Source organism: Phyllostomus discolor, chromosome 14, assembly GCF_004126475.2.
Source record: "Phyllostomus discolor isolate MPI-MPIP mPhyDis1 chromosome 14, mPhyDis1.pri.v3, whole genome shotgun sequence".
Taxonomy (NCBI): Eukaryota; Metazoa; Chordata; class Mammalia; order Chiroptera; family Phyllostomidae; genus Phyllostomus; species Phyllostomus discolor.
In genome coordinates, this window is record NC_040916.2 from 6,271,643 (window position 1) to 6,288,469 (window position 16,827).

General features: G+C 38.5%; 1 protein-coding gene across 1 annotated transcript in view; it reads right to left on the reverse strand.

Moving 5' to 3' along the window:
* C14H1orf116 (chromosome 14 C1orf116 homolog) overlaps nucleotides 1-16,780 on the reverse strand; it is a 33,675-nt gene extending 16,895 nt beyond the window's left edge. The window contains exons 1-3 of the mRNA XM_036015542.1: nucleotides 16,422-16,780; nucleotides 16,268-16,336; nucleotides 14,914-15,073 (exon numbers count right to left, since the gene is read on the reverse strand). Coding sequence (XP_035871435.1) covers nucleotides 14,914-15,073; nucleotides 16,268-16,293 — 186 coding nt within the window. The 5' untranslated portion in view covers nucleotides 16,294-16,336; nucleotides 16,422-16,780. The remainder of the gene's footprint in view (nucleotides 1-14,913; nucleotides 15,074-16,267; nucleotides 16,337-16,421) is intronic.
* Nucleotides 16,781-16,827: the final 47 nt, after the last annotated feature.

The following is a 16,827-nucleotide window of genomic DNA, read 5'->3' on the forward strand; positions in this document are numbered from 1 at the left end:
GCCATCAAATTTGAAAAATTTGGTTAGAAAAACATCAGCCAAGAGGCGCTAACTCCATCTTGCCATCACCAAACTTACAAACCTACTTTCCTTTGCACCCACATTCTTCCCCTCTTTTAGTACAACAAAGAAAATGTTTTCCTGTAACCCCATCATCCACATGTGCTCTGGATCTATCTCATGCCCTCTGTCCCTGCAATCCTCTCTCTTACATCATCCTTTGGACCTTCTGCTAAAATAACAGGGCTGGTTGGTTACACCACAAAGAGATCTTTTTGGACCATATGGCTGGAAAATCTTTGATGTCAATTATCTTTAATCTTTTTTGTTGGCTTGTTTGGAGTCCTTAGAGAAGATTCCTCAGAGAACAGTATTCCAAAATTCTGCCTGAAGAGCATAATTCTGGTGGCTAGCATTCTTGGAGCCTAGTTTGGTGAAAGTTGTCAGTCTCAACATCTGGTACATAAAATAGCACTTCATTCCCTTAGTTTTTACACAGAGATCCTCAGTTTTACCCTCTCCTGGGAGGGAATATAGCAAGTTCTTGGTTGCTCTGAGTGGAAGAGGAGTTGTGAGAGGCTAACTTCCTAAACAGACTCTCTAACCATTCCTGATTTTTCCTATCCCTGTTTCTAGAGGTACAAATATCACCATTTGGGGGAGGATCCATGGAAAAAAATAGGGTTGTTGGCTTAGGATTCAGCTTTTTCAAATCTGTTAGGTTAGTTACCACTCATTCAACTGCTGGCTAGCTTCCAAAATTTTGCTGCTATTATTTACCACACCATCTCTTTGTCCTTTAGAGGTTAGGCATTTTAAAATTCCATTACTATCATTTTATTGCAGTTTTGGAGAGTGAAGATCTGCTATCTTTAACCAGATACTCTGCTCCAACCCACATCCATCTGACTTCTTTTTCCACTACGCCCTGAAACAGCTCATTAAGTCGTCCGTCAGCTCCAGGTTGCCAGATTCTACAGACTCTTCCAATCCTCTTTTAACTTGGTCTTTTCATGACATCTGACAGAGCTTGCTACATTCGGTTTCTTAAACAACTATTTTCTCTTGGGTCTCATGACATGAAATTTTTATGTATCTCTAAACTCTTCTGAACTCTTCTTTGGTGACTGTTCCTTCTTTAACTCCCATCAAAATGGTGGCTCTTCTTCCTTTACCTGACTTCTAAATATTAGGAGTTCCTTGGGTTTGGTTCTGAGCCTTCCTCTCTTCACCCTCTCTCTCTAGTTGACCTCTTCTCTTCACATAACTTTTAACTATTTATAGGTTGATAAGTCCAAAATTTAGATCTTTATCTTTAGACATTTTTAACTTTAAATCTGTAGATGCCTATGTGACATCGCCTTTTAGGTGATTCACAAATATCTCAAACATGTTGTGTCCAAACTCTTATTTTCTCTATTTCTTCCAAATATTTTCTCCTTCCATCTTCCATAGGTAAATAAAGGTCACTTTCATCTACCAGCTATTTGAGTAAAAACCAAGGGACATTCTAGATGCTTCCCTCTCTGTTACTCCTCAACGCTACAGAGTTCTGAAGACTCCATCTCCAAAATATATTGCAAATCTATCATCTTTTCTTGACATTTACCTAGTCCAAAGCATCATCCATTTATTAGCTCTTTATCCTTAAGGAAGTTATTAAACTTCGTTAATTATTAGTAACTGTAGTAGCTACAAAATAGAGATAATAAAACAGTATGTCTCATAGTTATTGTGAAGATTTTATAACACATGAAAAATGCTCAGTACCTTATAAACACTCAACAAGTGCTATTATAATTATTACCATCATCACTCACAGGTTACTGCAGCAGCCTCCTCCTACCTGGTCCTCCACTTCCACTCTTGTCCCCTTCAATTCATTCCCCATAGAGCAATTAAAACAACTTGGAGAAACATACACCTGATGCTCTCCTTAAAATGCTTTAGTATCCTTCCAATGATCTTAGGGTAACTTTTTTTCCTAAAGTACACATTGACTTCATTTATATATATGTTCAGTTATTTAAGTACATATTGAACATGTACAGTGAGTCCAGTACTTTGCTAGGTGCTGGGAATAAAATGGTAATATGAGAAAAACGGTCCCTGCTCTCATGGACAAACTACTTGGGACACAAATATAAAATAAGCAAGCAAAATGTAATAAATAGAAATTAAAGTTGAGTTCTGGCCAAGATGGAGACATAGGTAGAAACCCTTCACTTCCTCTCACAACCAAAAGGAGGATAACAACCAATCTAAAATCAATAAATAACCAGAAGCACCAGAAAATCAAACTGCATGGAACTCCAACAACCAAGGAATTAAAGAAAAAATCAACCACAACAACCAGATTGGTAAGGCGGACCCTGAGACAGAAAAACTCAGAAAAACCACGGCAAGGTGGCTGAGGGGTGGGCCTGACTGTGCAGCTCTGCAGAGCAGCCAGAGGGACTGACTTACGGGGAAAACTGAGACTCGGAGTTGACTGTGGGCTATGGCTGGGGTTGCTGTGGTGAGAGATACTTCCAGTCTGACGCTAAAGTCTGTTGGAAAGTGTGTTCCAGACCAGCAGGCAAGCAGCATCGCTCCCTCTCTGGCCCCTCCCCCACAGGCAGTGCAGCAAAGAAGGTTGCCCTGCCTGGGTGAATACCCAAGGCCCCGGCCCCTTACAACTTAGCAGGTGAGCCAAGACAAAGAAATAAGGCCCAAATGAAAGAACACAGCAAAACCTCAGAACTAAGCAATGAGAACTAACCTCAGAGCTAAGCAACTAACTGATGAATTTAAAGCCCTGATAATTAGAATGCTCACAGAACTGACTGAGCTTGGTCGAAAAATGAAAGAATAAATGAAAGATATCCAAAATGAAATAAAGCAAAATATTCAGGGAACCAACAGTGTCAAGAAGGAAAACAGGATTCAAAGCAATGATTTGGAACAGAAGGAAGAACCAAACATCCAACTGGATCAGAACAAAGAAACAAGAATCCAAAAAAATGAAAAAAGGCTGAGGACTCTGGGACAACCTGAAACATTCCAAGATCCAAATTATAGGGGCTTCACAAGGAGAAGAACAACAGCAAGAAATTGAAAACTTATTTGAACAAATAATGAAGGAAAACTTCCCCATTCTGACAAAGGAAATAGACTTCCAGGAAGTTCAGGAAGCCCAGACGGTCCCAAAGAAGTTGGACTTAAGGAGGAACACACTAAGACACATCCTCATTAAGTTACCCAAGATTAAAGATAAGGAGAGAATCTTAAAAGCATCAAGAGAAAAGGAGTTACCTACAAAGGAGTTCCCATAAGGCTATCAGCTGATTTCTCAAAAGAAACTTTACAGGCAAGAAGGGGCTGGAAAGAAGTATTTGAAGTCATGAAAGGCAAGGACCTACATCCAAGATTCCTCTATCCAGCAAAGCTTTCATTTAGAATGGAAGGGCAGCTCAAGTGCTTCCCAGGTAAGGTCAAGTTAAAGGAGTTCATCATCACCAAGTCCTTATTATATGAAATGAAAGGGAAGATAAAAAATATGAACAGTAAAATGACAACAAACTCACAACTACCAACAAATGAACCTAAAAGAAAAGAAAAACAATGAAAACAAAACCCAAGCAAACAACCAGAACAGGAACAGAATCAGAGAAATGGACAACACACAGAGGGAGTTCAGTGGGGAGGGGGAAAGGAGGAATGGTGGGGAAAGGTACAGGAAAGAAGCAGCATAATTGGTAGGCATAAAATAGATGGGAAGAGATAAAAAAATGGTATAGGAAATAGAGGACTTGAAGAACTTACAAGTATAACCCATGGACATGAACTGAGGGGGGCAGCATGCTGGAGGGTTGAGGGGACAGGGTGGAGGGAGGATAAAGGGGGAAAAATTGGTAAAACTGTAATAGTATAATTGGTAAAAAAATATTTAAAAAATAGAGTTAAGTGCTTAATATGGCTTATAGATGTTGCACATCTGGGTCCTTGTTTGCTTCTAAAACTTCACCTCATATCCTTCTTTTGTGGTTTGTCATGCTATGGACAGACTGATCTGGAAAATACTTCCTTTTCTCTTGCAACATAGTGTCTTTAAATGCTATAGTCCCTACTTGAAATACTGTTCTTAGTCTTCAAGTAACTCCTGTTTATGCTTCAGGTTTCAGCTTAAATGTCACTTTCTCAAAAAGGCTTTCCCAGATTTATCACTTTTATAGACTCTCCCACCCTCTTCATTATTCTCTTCATGGCACCTGTATTTCTGTTTTATAGCATTATTTGTGCCTCCCCCAAACCCTCAATGTACACCCAGCACCCAAGGCAGTTCCTGAAACATTAATATTCAAAAGTGCTTATTGAGTGAGTGACTTATCCTTGTAATCCTGAGGCATTTGATACCGCATCTTACAAGCAGAAGCTCCATAAAGGTTTGTTAAATTAAACTGCCTAACAATTTATCTGAGACATATTGTCACTGTAGGTGCTTCTAGCCAAATCTAAGATAGAGGATAAGAGTAAGAAAAATAAGGCTGGATGTTAAAAAATGGATCCAATGGAAAGGGTCACTTGGCAGTAAATCAACATTATTCAAAGTCTGTTCCTTAGTTTTGTAGGTTTAAAAACTTGATTAGTTTACTTTATAATTTTCAAGCTCTGGGAGAACTAATTCACTCCAATGAAATTCATAAGAGAAAGATTAATCAAAATTAGGATGGACAGATTTATGAAATATCCCACATACTAGATTAAAAATTATTTATTCCATGATAAAAGAAACATTTTCTATTTAATTCAGTATAAATATCCAATGGGACTGAAATAAACTGTGCTATAAATATGCATGGTTGTTTGCTGAAGTGCCTCTTCCTTCTGGACAGTTCTAATTAGACGATAATTCTTACTAGCCCCTCTTCCCCCACCGTTGATGGAGAAATTTTGTTAAGTAATTTGCTTCATACCTGATATTTCAATTTCCAAGATTATATCTTTTTAAATAAATTTTATGGGAGTTGTGTCTTATTACCATGAGAAAGGTGTTGCTGAAGACTCCCATTTCCAGTAATGTCAGACGAAGCAATTCTGACACGCTCTTCTTGCTAATGCAGCGGAGAGCCGGAAACACGGTGAGGAACCTGAAGAGCTGCCAAGCCTGGATCAGAATGATGAGAGAGGCTGCGTGACCATTTGAGGCCACCTTTTCCTTGGGAGACATTCTTCTATTCCATAATGGGTGGCTGCGATACTGAAGGGTGCTTCTGTCAGCTTCACAGAAGCAGGGAACCAGGGACTGGACTGCAGGATCCACCCACAATTGGACCAAGCGAACGGCACTCGCTGTAGGTTGGTTGGCACCTTAAAGAGCTGCACTCCAGAAGTGAGCATGAACTCTTTTAGCACTGACGTGGGGACTAGCTGTGCTGCTTACTAAGTTATGGTAATGTCTATACATTCTATGATATAGAGCTAGTTAAGGGGTTATCAGGAATAATTTTGTCTATATTTTGAATATGAAATAACTTCAGCACTGATTTTGAACTGGACACACAAGCTTTAACATCAAATTAATAGCTTCTGGCCTACCACAATTATTTAAGAAGGCCATCTTCAGGGTTTTAGAAGATGGCCAAATCACTGCGACACCTGCTCTACTAACTTAAGGTTTAATAATAAAGCTCTTCATTTGAATACAGAGGAATGCCAATGGAGTAAGATCAGAAAAGTCTTCTTGGTGTACAAAAGAGATTTTAGAAGTACAGGAAGGCAGAGAAACAGTTAAGAGGGAGGCAGCTACTAAAGCAGAGAGAACTCTGGATAAAAAAATACCTCACACATAGGGAAATCATAAAAGTTGTAGTGAGTTTAGAGACGTATGCTCATAAAGTGGCAATTATTTCACCCAATATCTGATAAAGGCCCTGGAAATCTATAATCACAATAGAAAAAGACAATTCAAGCAGAACAAATTTTTAAAGTACAAAAAGCATTCGAGATGCCCATTTTTCTAGTCTCAAACCTCTCATTTTAGGCTTAGAGATACAATAAGCATAGTGTATACTATTACCAAATATAGAAGTTCTGATTTGCAGCCTCTGCTATACACTTTTCCAAACAATAATGGGATGGTAGAGAGAAGAAAAAAGAAAAGCTTCTCCTTCTCTCAGGGAAGTTCTTTTTGTCATTATCTATTCATTTTATAACTATCATTTGAAACAAAAATTTCATGAGATCAGGTTCTTAATGATTTCTAGCTTTGTTTCTTATAATGTAGGAGGCTACATCATGATAATTGAGCTTAATATTGAAGCATCATTTCCATTTGTATTAAGTTTTCTAAGGTGAATTTTATTTGGTGGTATTCACCCCTTATTGGTCCGAGTTCTTTCCTCTGAAGCAGTGATTTTCAACTTTTTCGTTATTTCAGCACACACAAACTAATTACTAAAATTCTGCAACACACACAAAATATATTTTGCTGATTGGATAAAAACTTAGGTTTACTTTTGACTCACTCACAGCAGATGGCTACTGTTGTGTTCCCTGTTGTCATTTGTTTTTTAATATGACAATCTAAGGTAAAAAGAGTTTGGTGGCTCTGACTAAATAGTCAGGTACTACCTGTTTTAAAAATTCTTGAGATACACTGGTGGCAAGTTGCTGTTCTAGAGCCTCAGAGAATAAATCTAATTTGCCTTTCACGTGGTTCCCAAACCTTAAGTTAGCCATCATGTCAATCTGAAATCCATCTTCTTTCCTCCAGGTAAATATCTCCAGTTCCTTCGACTATCACATAACAGTTGTTAGCCTTTATCGTTTTCTTCATGTTTTACATGTAAAAATCTTAGCCAATCAACCCTCCAACACAATGTGACTAAAGCAGGGCATATTAACTCTATTGCTTCCTTTTTTTCTAGATCTTTCAACTATTAAAATGCAATTATTTCTGCAGGCCAAATCACATCACTCTGTTGGGATCGGAATAGCCGTCAAATATTGCTGTTTGTCAAATCTACTGTAAAGCTAGGTTTTCCCCATGGTAGACTCACATAATGGAATGTTTCAGAACTGAAGGGCAGGACTTCACACTTCTGAGCATTCAGTATTGGGGTTTTCAGCCTGCTGAGATTTGTGAATTGCCGTTCATTGTACTTTTGGTCTTCTCTAGAGTTATATTATTTGTAAGTTTAGTGAACTGCCTTTAACTTGTGCATGAAAATGAGTGGCATGAGGTCAAGCACATAGGACTGATAAGCCATCACAGTTCTCTCCAAGTCGACAGGTTTAAACAGCCATGTTACATTTGTGGTTCTCAAACTTTTATCATGCATCAGAATGACCTGGACGGCTCGTTAAAACACATTGCTGACTTCATTTATTTCTGACTTTCTGAGGTTTGGGGTCATGTGATGAACACACTTTGGGACCTTTACCTACCTGTTCAAGTAGCTATCATCACACAATGAGATTCTTTACAGGTCTCTTAATATGAGGTCTGGCTTGACTTATGCTGGATTTGTGTTGATTCTGATGATGTATATTGTCCTGGTGCACAAATTGATTAATTATATTATGGTTCTATTTCCATAATTTTAAAGCTTTCAGTGAGAAGGAAAGGATTAAGTATCAATAGTTCAATTGAGTTAGAGCCTAAACTGGCCAAGTCTAGTAAGTCCAATGCTGCTTCCAATAAATGTCTAAATGTCAATATTGCCAAAGATTAAGTAAAGTCTCCTGCAGAGATGTTGCAGTTTCCAAACAGATCGAAATTCACACAGCTCTCTATTATAAACTAAAGAGAATATTCAGCCTTCCTAGTTTGATAATTTGTCAGCAACAGGCATTGAATTACAACTCCTAGGAGTTGACTGCATGTCAGAAAATGTGTCAAGGAAATGACAAATGCCCTCTGGTGTTACAAAGAAGAAACACTGTAGATTCTACTGTCAAAGTCCTTAAGACTCCACCCACAGAGTGAGATTGGCAGATTCTGGTACACAAGTCAAAGCAGTGGTTTATTAGCTTTTGATAATAAATACTATGTAACTTGAGTATAGCAGCTGTTCACTGGTCCTCCACCCTCACCACAAAATATGCTCAGACAACAATATTTTCACTTCATTTATTCATTGAAAACAAGTCATTTCGTACAGCATTTGGAATACTTAAAATCACACACCTTATAAATAAAATCAATGCACCTTAAGGACAATGGCAACAGCACATAAGGGGTGTGCAAAATAAAACTGACATCTTTAGCAGCAGTGCATTAACTTTGAAAAAATGGTGGCAAATAGACAAGAGAACATTTTTAAAACAAGAAAACACTGTCCATTTCATGAACACTATTTTCTTATAACAAGAACAGCAGAACTTTGTTCTATTTTGCTCTTCCACGCTACTTTTTCGTCATGGTCAAAAGCCCTAAGTCTGACAGTTTTGTGGTTTTCTTGTTTCAGGCATTCCTCCTCTACTGCATTAATACAGAAATATATTGCTCAACAAAATACACATATTTATTTTGTATTTTAAGCTGAATTCTTACTTTTCTTAAAGTAGAATTACTTTTTGCTCAGGGAATCATATTTCCTGTAAACAACTTGGATTCTGAATGGCACCTCGGTGAACTGGGAAACTGACAACAATCAGGTACCCTGGTCCTTGTATCTCATTGGCTGCAAATAACTACACATCCTATATCAGCTATAAAGTCCAGCTTATGTGTCTCAGTAGAGATTCTAAGGCTTTCTTAGTTTAACGTTTTCTTTTTTAACCTACAACTTAACCAAATCATTATCCTCACTATCCCTAAACTCCTAGTTGTAGGTTTGTATTTTTTAAAAAGAAGTATAAAAAGGCATCATACCAAAATGCTTATAGTCATGGTTTTATACTTTAATCACTAGCTTTCCAGCTATGATCCTGCTATATTCTATGCCTAGAAATGGGGGGGGGGGGGGCTGTCAGGGGATAGGATTAAGGTGACACAAAGGCATTTCCCAAAAAAGTGTAATTCATGACTAGGAATGCATCCATTTGAGGGTCTCCTCTATTCAAGTGGTATTCTATCCTCCCGCCCCTTTCTCCTGTCACTCTAAAACAGCATGGGAGGGTTATCAATCTCCTAAATCAGCACCCCACAATTCAGTATCAATGCAATAATTTCTTCAAAGTTAATTAGTCCTAGCACTGTAAACAAAACACCAGCCAGTTTTTGGAGAAGAAAAAAATAAAACCCTTTCCCACAACCAGGGAAGTTTTATATTCTAAGTTGGATGAAATGTGCTAAAATATTGTAACTTTTAGTAAGAAAACATCTTTAGTTAATAAGCTAGCTTATTCATCAAGTGCTTCAACTGTAGTCTTAACAATGTTGTTTATTATGTATGGTACTTTTGAGGCCTCTGACTTAAAAATCAGCTCCTTTAAAATAAGTCTGCTTTAAAACAAAGGAAATTTTAAGATCTAATCTTTTCAGAGTTAAGTCATCTTTGTGCTAAAAGGACAAATTTGCAACTGCACTGTACAATGGATAAAGAACAATCACATTATAGAAATAGGTAACATTTTGAATGCTAGGGCACTGAACATGCTTCTCATCATTACTGAAATTGAGTGCTATTGTTATCAAAACACCAGAATGTTGTACTACTGGATACAATATACACTGATGGTAATTGTTGCTTATGAAGAGCTGATTGTAAGCAGCTCAAGGATTATATTTTAATGTCTTTAGTAAGATCCCTGGAGAGGCCTAACATGTAAACTTCTATTTCATATTTTTAAAGTGCAGCAAATAATTCAAAATGCATATTTCAACACATGAAACAATATAAATCTTAATATATGGACGTTTAGGAAGGCTACCTCATTGATTCATATAGAAAACCATCTCTCTGTTGCTGATCTTACATACTCCCCAGTTGAATTTTTTTCAAAGACACAGAAAACTATGTTTAGCAAGGGCAACTTGCAACATCCAAGTTGTGAAGAAAGTCTACATAGGAAAAAATAAACTTGATAAGCAAAATAGGCATGGGTGCTTAGGGGCATGTATAGATAAATAATATAACATTAACTCATTCCTGATTCTGTGGGAACTTGAACTTCATGTAATAATCAAGTGGCATAACTAGAGTAGGTTTTGCCAAGAGGGTCAAGCCAACCAGCAGACAACTTTCAGCAGCTTTCAAGGGTACCCCTTGACTACGCCAATTTTTCATTCATGGGAAATAATTAAAAATCAGCCATGAGCCAGTAACAGAAGATGTACCACACTGGTGTCTTCATATGGCTGTCAAATCACAAAATTCCCAAGGATATCATTTCAACTTCTGAAATCACTCTATCTAGAAGTGCATCTTCAGAGCCCTACACCTAATTTTTAAATCCAAAGGAGAGTAAGGGGAAGAAGAGTAACAGAAAGAAGTGTGGAATGGAAAAGCACAATTTCCACTTTGCCACTAATGTAAACAATTTTCATTTTAATTAAAAAAGAAAGTTCTCATATGGCAGTTAAAAATGATGACTAGGAAGGGTTTCATTCTGCTCAAGGGCAAACTTGAGAAAAAGTTTCTGGCCCTGGCCAGGTAGCTCAGTTGGTAACAGTATCATCCTGATATGCTATTGATGTTTCTTTCTCTCTCCCTTCCTCTCTCTGTCTCTTTCTCAAATCAATAAATAATAATAAAAAAGTGTCTTTTAATCCTACTGCAAGTAAAGTACTAAATCCCTAAGTTTTCAAAATTCTCAGGATTAGAATTTACATGTTAATTCACTAATTTTAAGAGTTTAGTAAGTGCAGTAAAAAACTCTTATATTCTGTGAGGCTCATAATAAATGAGTTTAGAATGAGTACAAGCTTAGGGTTTAATCCTCAATGATTAAATCAAATAATCTGCAATCTCAAATTTTCCGTGATCAGAATATAAAGTCCTACTGCTGAATTTCAGCAGCTGATTAATTTAATAAGCAATTTGACTATCAGTTTCCAGGTGGTGGACCACCTAGATAACAGGTAAACAAGAATAAAATAAAACCCCTACACAAACACTTGACACTTGCTGTAATAGTGTAAGCTTAAACATGCAAACAAAAGTATTTAAGATTGAGGGGTTTAATTTTATAAAGTACCAGGTCCTTTTTCTTTCCATTTGTTAACGTAATCCAGTGTAGATAGAGTACATTCAATTTTAAAGTGAAAGAAATTCTGTTGGAAAACACATCAATAGATGCCTGGTAGATTATCAGTTATTCAATAAACATTTGTTGCAAAAATGTATTTCTCTAGAAGTACCTAAGAAAGGAAGGTAAACAATGTGATGGATGCTACCCAGGGTTATATCAACTTACGGTTTTAAATTTAATATGTTCTGGGGGAAATAAATGATACAAAAACCTTTTAGACTAGAGGACAGACAGGTACTAAGAGATTTTCAATCATATTCATCTATACATATTATGACTGTCAAACATTAAATATCACAAACTCACAAGTGTTATTTTTAAGGCTCAGTAAAATAGAAAATTAAATACTTTTAAGTTATACTGACCATAACAACTTTTGCCTAAAGCAGCTATTCATACAAAAGTTTTTCAAAAACATGTAATTTAATTATTTCAAGCATACTTTGTGAATTGCTCCTTAAAGGTACTTTCCCCTTAAATTGTTTACATGTTCCCTAATTTAATATGGCCACCTTCACCAAGTGAAAAATGCTAAAAGTAAATATCAATTTTTTAACATTTGTCAAGAAGATATAGAGAGATTTAAGTGCTTTAAAGTATACTGTTGGTTTTCTAAGTGAAATACTTAATTTAAAAAATGAGACCAATATAACAAACTTCACAACACTAAGCCTCTTCACATTATGTGAGATAATACATAACAAATTATAATTTTGCATCCCTGATCTTCAGAAGATTTACAAAAAGAGGTAGAAAACTTTTATCTGTAAGATCTCATAGTAAAGCTAAGTTTTAGAGGGTTTGCCTTAAGGATTGGCCCACCAAGCAAATGGCTACACATCTAGTATTAAGAAGAAGCTTATTCAGGTAAGGCAAGAATTTAAAAACTGTCATATTTTGGAAGTGAAACTTAATTCTTTCAATATTACTATCCCAATTACATTAAAACTCCTCAGAAGTCCAAGTAAAAGATTGTGGATAAGCAAAGTGCCAATTTGCAGAAAGGTGAAATTATTAAAAGAGCATCAGTGGCAGGATAAGGCTAAGAGAAAAACAAATACTGTTTAGATAAGCAAAAGATCTCACAAAAATCAAACCAAAGCATATCATTATCACCTTTAGATGAACATTTCTTTAGGAGTTGGAGGAAGTCTCTTAACAAAAAGCTGAAGAAATCAGATCCCTCCAAATCTTTGTGTAAAAAAGCGAAATTCAAGCACTCCAATTTTACAGAACTTCAATTAAAAAAACATACCCTGCTTAATTTTAAATTTTATCCAATGTGACAAAGACTAATAAATGAATTTCATTAAAACACGAGGCCAATGGTCTTTTAAAGCTTCAATAAGCTGCTCAGGCACCTTTTCCCTCATACAATCTACTTTTATACACTAGACCTCCTAAACTGGGCACTATCCATTCCCGTTTTTAGGTAACGTTGTCAGGGAACAGACTCATCCCTGTCAAGATGCTTGTTATGTACTTACAACTGCCTAAGTACACATTTTACAAAGTCTACCAAATTTCAATATAAAATCAGTTTTGACAATTCTGTGTATCTTCATGTGAAGAATTCATAATTTAGAAACTCTTAGCTCAGAGTTTTTAAAAGGACTTAATTACTGGAGACATTGTGGTTTATGTCCAACGGCTTCATACCAGGACTTCTGCATTACCCAAAATATGATGCTGTTTTCTTCTACAAGCTAATGCTGCTGGGTGCTAGTTTATAATAGTAAAACTCAATCTTCAGGTTAGTGTCCGTCAGTAGCATGGACCATCAATTGTCACCCCAGCAGAAAGAGGGCACGTATCACCACTCTCGACACACATCTGTAAACTTGCACACCAATTTTAATCTTAACAAGGAACTTCAGTGCCTTAGTGGTTTTAAGTTAAAAGGATGGTTCAAGCATTGTGTCCTTTGTTCTTTAGGGTTGTGAATAGCTTATTGGAAGACCCAGAACCTTCTGGATCTGTGAGGTAGTAGGCTTTAATCCTCATCATGCATAGATCACACTTCTCCGAAGTTGGTATGGCCTGTCTCCCTGGCATGTTCTCTTGCTTCTGCTTGTCCAGTTAGTCCCTTTTGACATATCATGCATCGCAGGGTGAAGCGATTTATATCAGTAAACTGTCTCTTTCTTCTAGCTTCATCTGCTAATTCCAGTGCTTGTACAAGAACAATATCATCATTAGAGGAGAAAATGGTCAGAGGAGGGGTGTCTGGGTCAGCAAAGTTACGCTGAAGAGGGTCATAGTGGACGCCATCATAAATAAGCAGGACCCTTTTGGCATATCCTGCATCTTCCCCAAAACGATCAATTCTTACTGTCTGTGTATCTACTACACATATTTCACATTGATAATATTTAGACAAAATTGATATCTCAATAGCTCCTCCCCAAGTATCATCCCTTTTGATCCATTCACAGTACTCTTGATTAGTTTTTCCTAGTATTGCTTCGCTATAGAAATCTGGATCACTGGCTACAATTTGTGCTATGAGGCGTCTCATCTCAGGGGCACAAGCTGGATTTAAGACTCCTCCTTCAACAACGTAGTATACACTGGTAAAGAGGCAAGAGTTGTCGGCTGGGACCACGGTTCTGGTAAGCACAGGCAAAGTTTCCCTGACATAACTAGGAGCACCGTGTCTGGTAAACGCAGGTGAACTGTGGGGCCTGGATGGGTCTTCTTCAACGATCAGCATGTCGCCTGTTAAAAATAAAACACATCCAGAACTGGGGAGAAATTATAGATTACACTGAATGTTCGCTAGCCAAGTCTGTAAATTGCAAACAGAAGGAGTTAAAGTATAAGCTGAGGCTACTAGGGAGAATATGGTTTTGCAAACAAGTGACCAGGAGTATACTTCTAACTTACTGAATATTCATAAAGTTCAAAACAAAGAGCAAAAACACTTCAGGTTGCATTCCAGTTTTGTGAGGGGGCCTGAGTTATACACCTTTATAGTTACTTAAAAAATACATTTAAAGAATAAAATTTCCCTATGCTCTGTATTTAAAAAGCACAAATCTTCCTAAAGGTGTTTATCATAAATTAGGCCACTAGGGGGTTCTCCTCCCACTGAGAGTTATCTAGCCTTTTCAGTGTTTACAGGATCCTGGATACAGCAGCAGAAAATTTTAATGAACAATACTGCTATTCAAGTTTTAATACTGGACAGGAATAGCTGCTGTTGTTTAGAACTTGAGAGAGCCTTTAGTGGATGTGTAAAGGCAAACTCTAAAGTGAGTACACGTGTCAAAGTCAGCTTATACGCAGGTGATTACAAACAAACCAGGAGAAGTATCCTGCGTCCTTCAGACCTGCTATCTTCTTTCAGTAATAAAAGGGGAAAGAACCATCAGGACAAAGAAAATAGGTCCTACTTTTTTTTATACTTTTGTGGATGCCGAGGGAAAACCAAATGAGTGACAAGTGTTCAAGACAAACCAGAAAGCAGACGGAGGAAGGGGGTACTCCAAAGGCTTTGAGCTTCCCACGTAGTTTGGAACCTCTCTATCTCTTTCAACCACATGTAAAATTAAGGGGTTGCTAGACACTTGTCCCGGCCTCCGTCAGAATTCTCCGTGCTTTAAAGTATCCTTATTCTGGTCCTCAAAGCCCCGGGCTGACCAACAGCCCGTGTGACTTGACCGTATCTCTCTTCTCCCTCGCACCCCTGGCCGTCCTCTCAGGACTTCCCGTCCCCAGCCTCGATCCCCTTACCTGATTGGATGGGCAAATCCCCCAGCATAGTATCCCCGTTGCTGAGATCCAGGCACTCGGGTGGGTATCCGACCAGGATGCGCTGACAGCCAGGGGCGATCCCGGTGATTGCAGCAATTTGGCCCTGGAGTTCCCGCACCCGGGTCTGGCTGGACAAATCCTGCAAAACATAGGTGCCATCCTTGGCTTTGCAGCGGAGCCGCCACATCGTGTTGGTTAGGCCACCCATAGGCCAGGCACCAGTGGGGCCAGCTTTGGTCCCGGCAGCAGGATGGAAGACGCCGCCGGGACAGTCAGCCGCGGAGTGGGATCCAAAATGGCCACCCTTTGCCGGGCCAAACATCGCGAGAAGTCGCTGGTGGCTACTGTTTTCGCAATATTTTGGTGCAGCTTCTGTTGAAGCACCTTAAGTAGAACGAACTCTCTTAAAGTGACAACTAACTTTTGACCCCACCCTTCAGGAGCCGAAGGATGAAGATTTAGCAGTATTCCTCAAGAACAAAAGGCTTGCTACCTGTAAGGCCAGTGAGGTGCCCTCCGCGTCGGCAGCATATATGCTCAAGGAAAGAGGGCGGGGAAGGAGCTGCTGAATCCAGTACATTGGAATGTAGTCTTGCACTTACTAAGGTCGGAAATTATTAAGTTGGGGCTTCTAAACCACTCTGGGAGAAACAGAATCATAGTTCAGAACGCAAATGAATGCCAAGAATGGTCAGTGAGTCAAAGGACCTGCCAGAAACAACCAGATACTCGTGAATAAATTCATGGCTACAGCAAACATTGACTCATTGAGGTTAAGGGATGACTGGCTTTTCCACCTGCAAGGGACTGCAACTTGAAAACGTCCATTTGCCACATCAGAAAGAGCAGTATGAGGTCAGCCTCATACTGAGCTATTGCCCGAGGCCCTAGGGCAATTGATACTTTCAGGGAGGCGGTGGCAGTATAAGGAGAAGGAACGAAGAAGACTAATGTGTGTCACCTGCATTCCAGTTCAGGCTCTGAGTATACAAACATGAAGATTCCACTCCTGCCTTCATTATAATAAGTAATCACTGTAATCGGAAGAGGGGGTGGGGTGTAAAGAACACATAACCACCGAATTTCACAGCAACATGATAATGCTAGATTATATGACCCTGTTCAACCCTGTGTCCCTAGAACCAAGGACCGTGCCTAGCAACAAAACGCTCAATAAACACTTGCCGAATGGATAAAGAAACTTGTATAGGCACGGAGTGCAACTATGATATACTGAGAGTTGTAATAGGCCTTAAAGAAGAGATACTGTTGGAGATGGTTAGAGGATGAATTTAATCCCCAGGTGGAGGAATAAAGACATCTCTGAACTTACCTCTCTTCCAAGAAATCCATACTCATTGTTTTTTCCTTTTTCCCATCCTGATAGAGCACAAGCCCAGACCTGCGTAGAGGGGGTTTACCAACAGAATCAAGCACCAAACGGACTTGGGGCAACTGAAAAGTTCACATGAAATGTGTAAACTCACCTCCACTGTAAAAGCCTCTACCCCTGAATAAGTTATATGAAAGCTTTGAATCTTTTCACATCTTTCATGACCTACTTTCCTGCTGGAGCGTTTTCCTTTTCGTTCTTCAATATGACCATAATAGAAAATACAGTGTGGGAGGAAGGAGCGAGAATAAAGGTAGTTAGAAGTCCACTGGAGTGTGTGAATGGGTCCAGGGAAGCTCGCGGTTCAGCGATTAGTTGGTTTCTAAAGTTACAGTGTCTGACCACGGGGAAGGATATATGTAATCAGCTCAAGTATTGCGGTATATTACTCTAGCCAAGAACCTTCTAAAGTTTACGTTCCAATTTATGACTCTCACGAGGTACCACTGAGATTCATGGAAGGGTTAAGCGGCGCTATGTTTCTTCGTCATAAAAGCCAC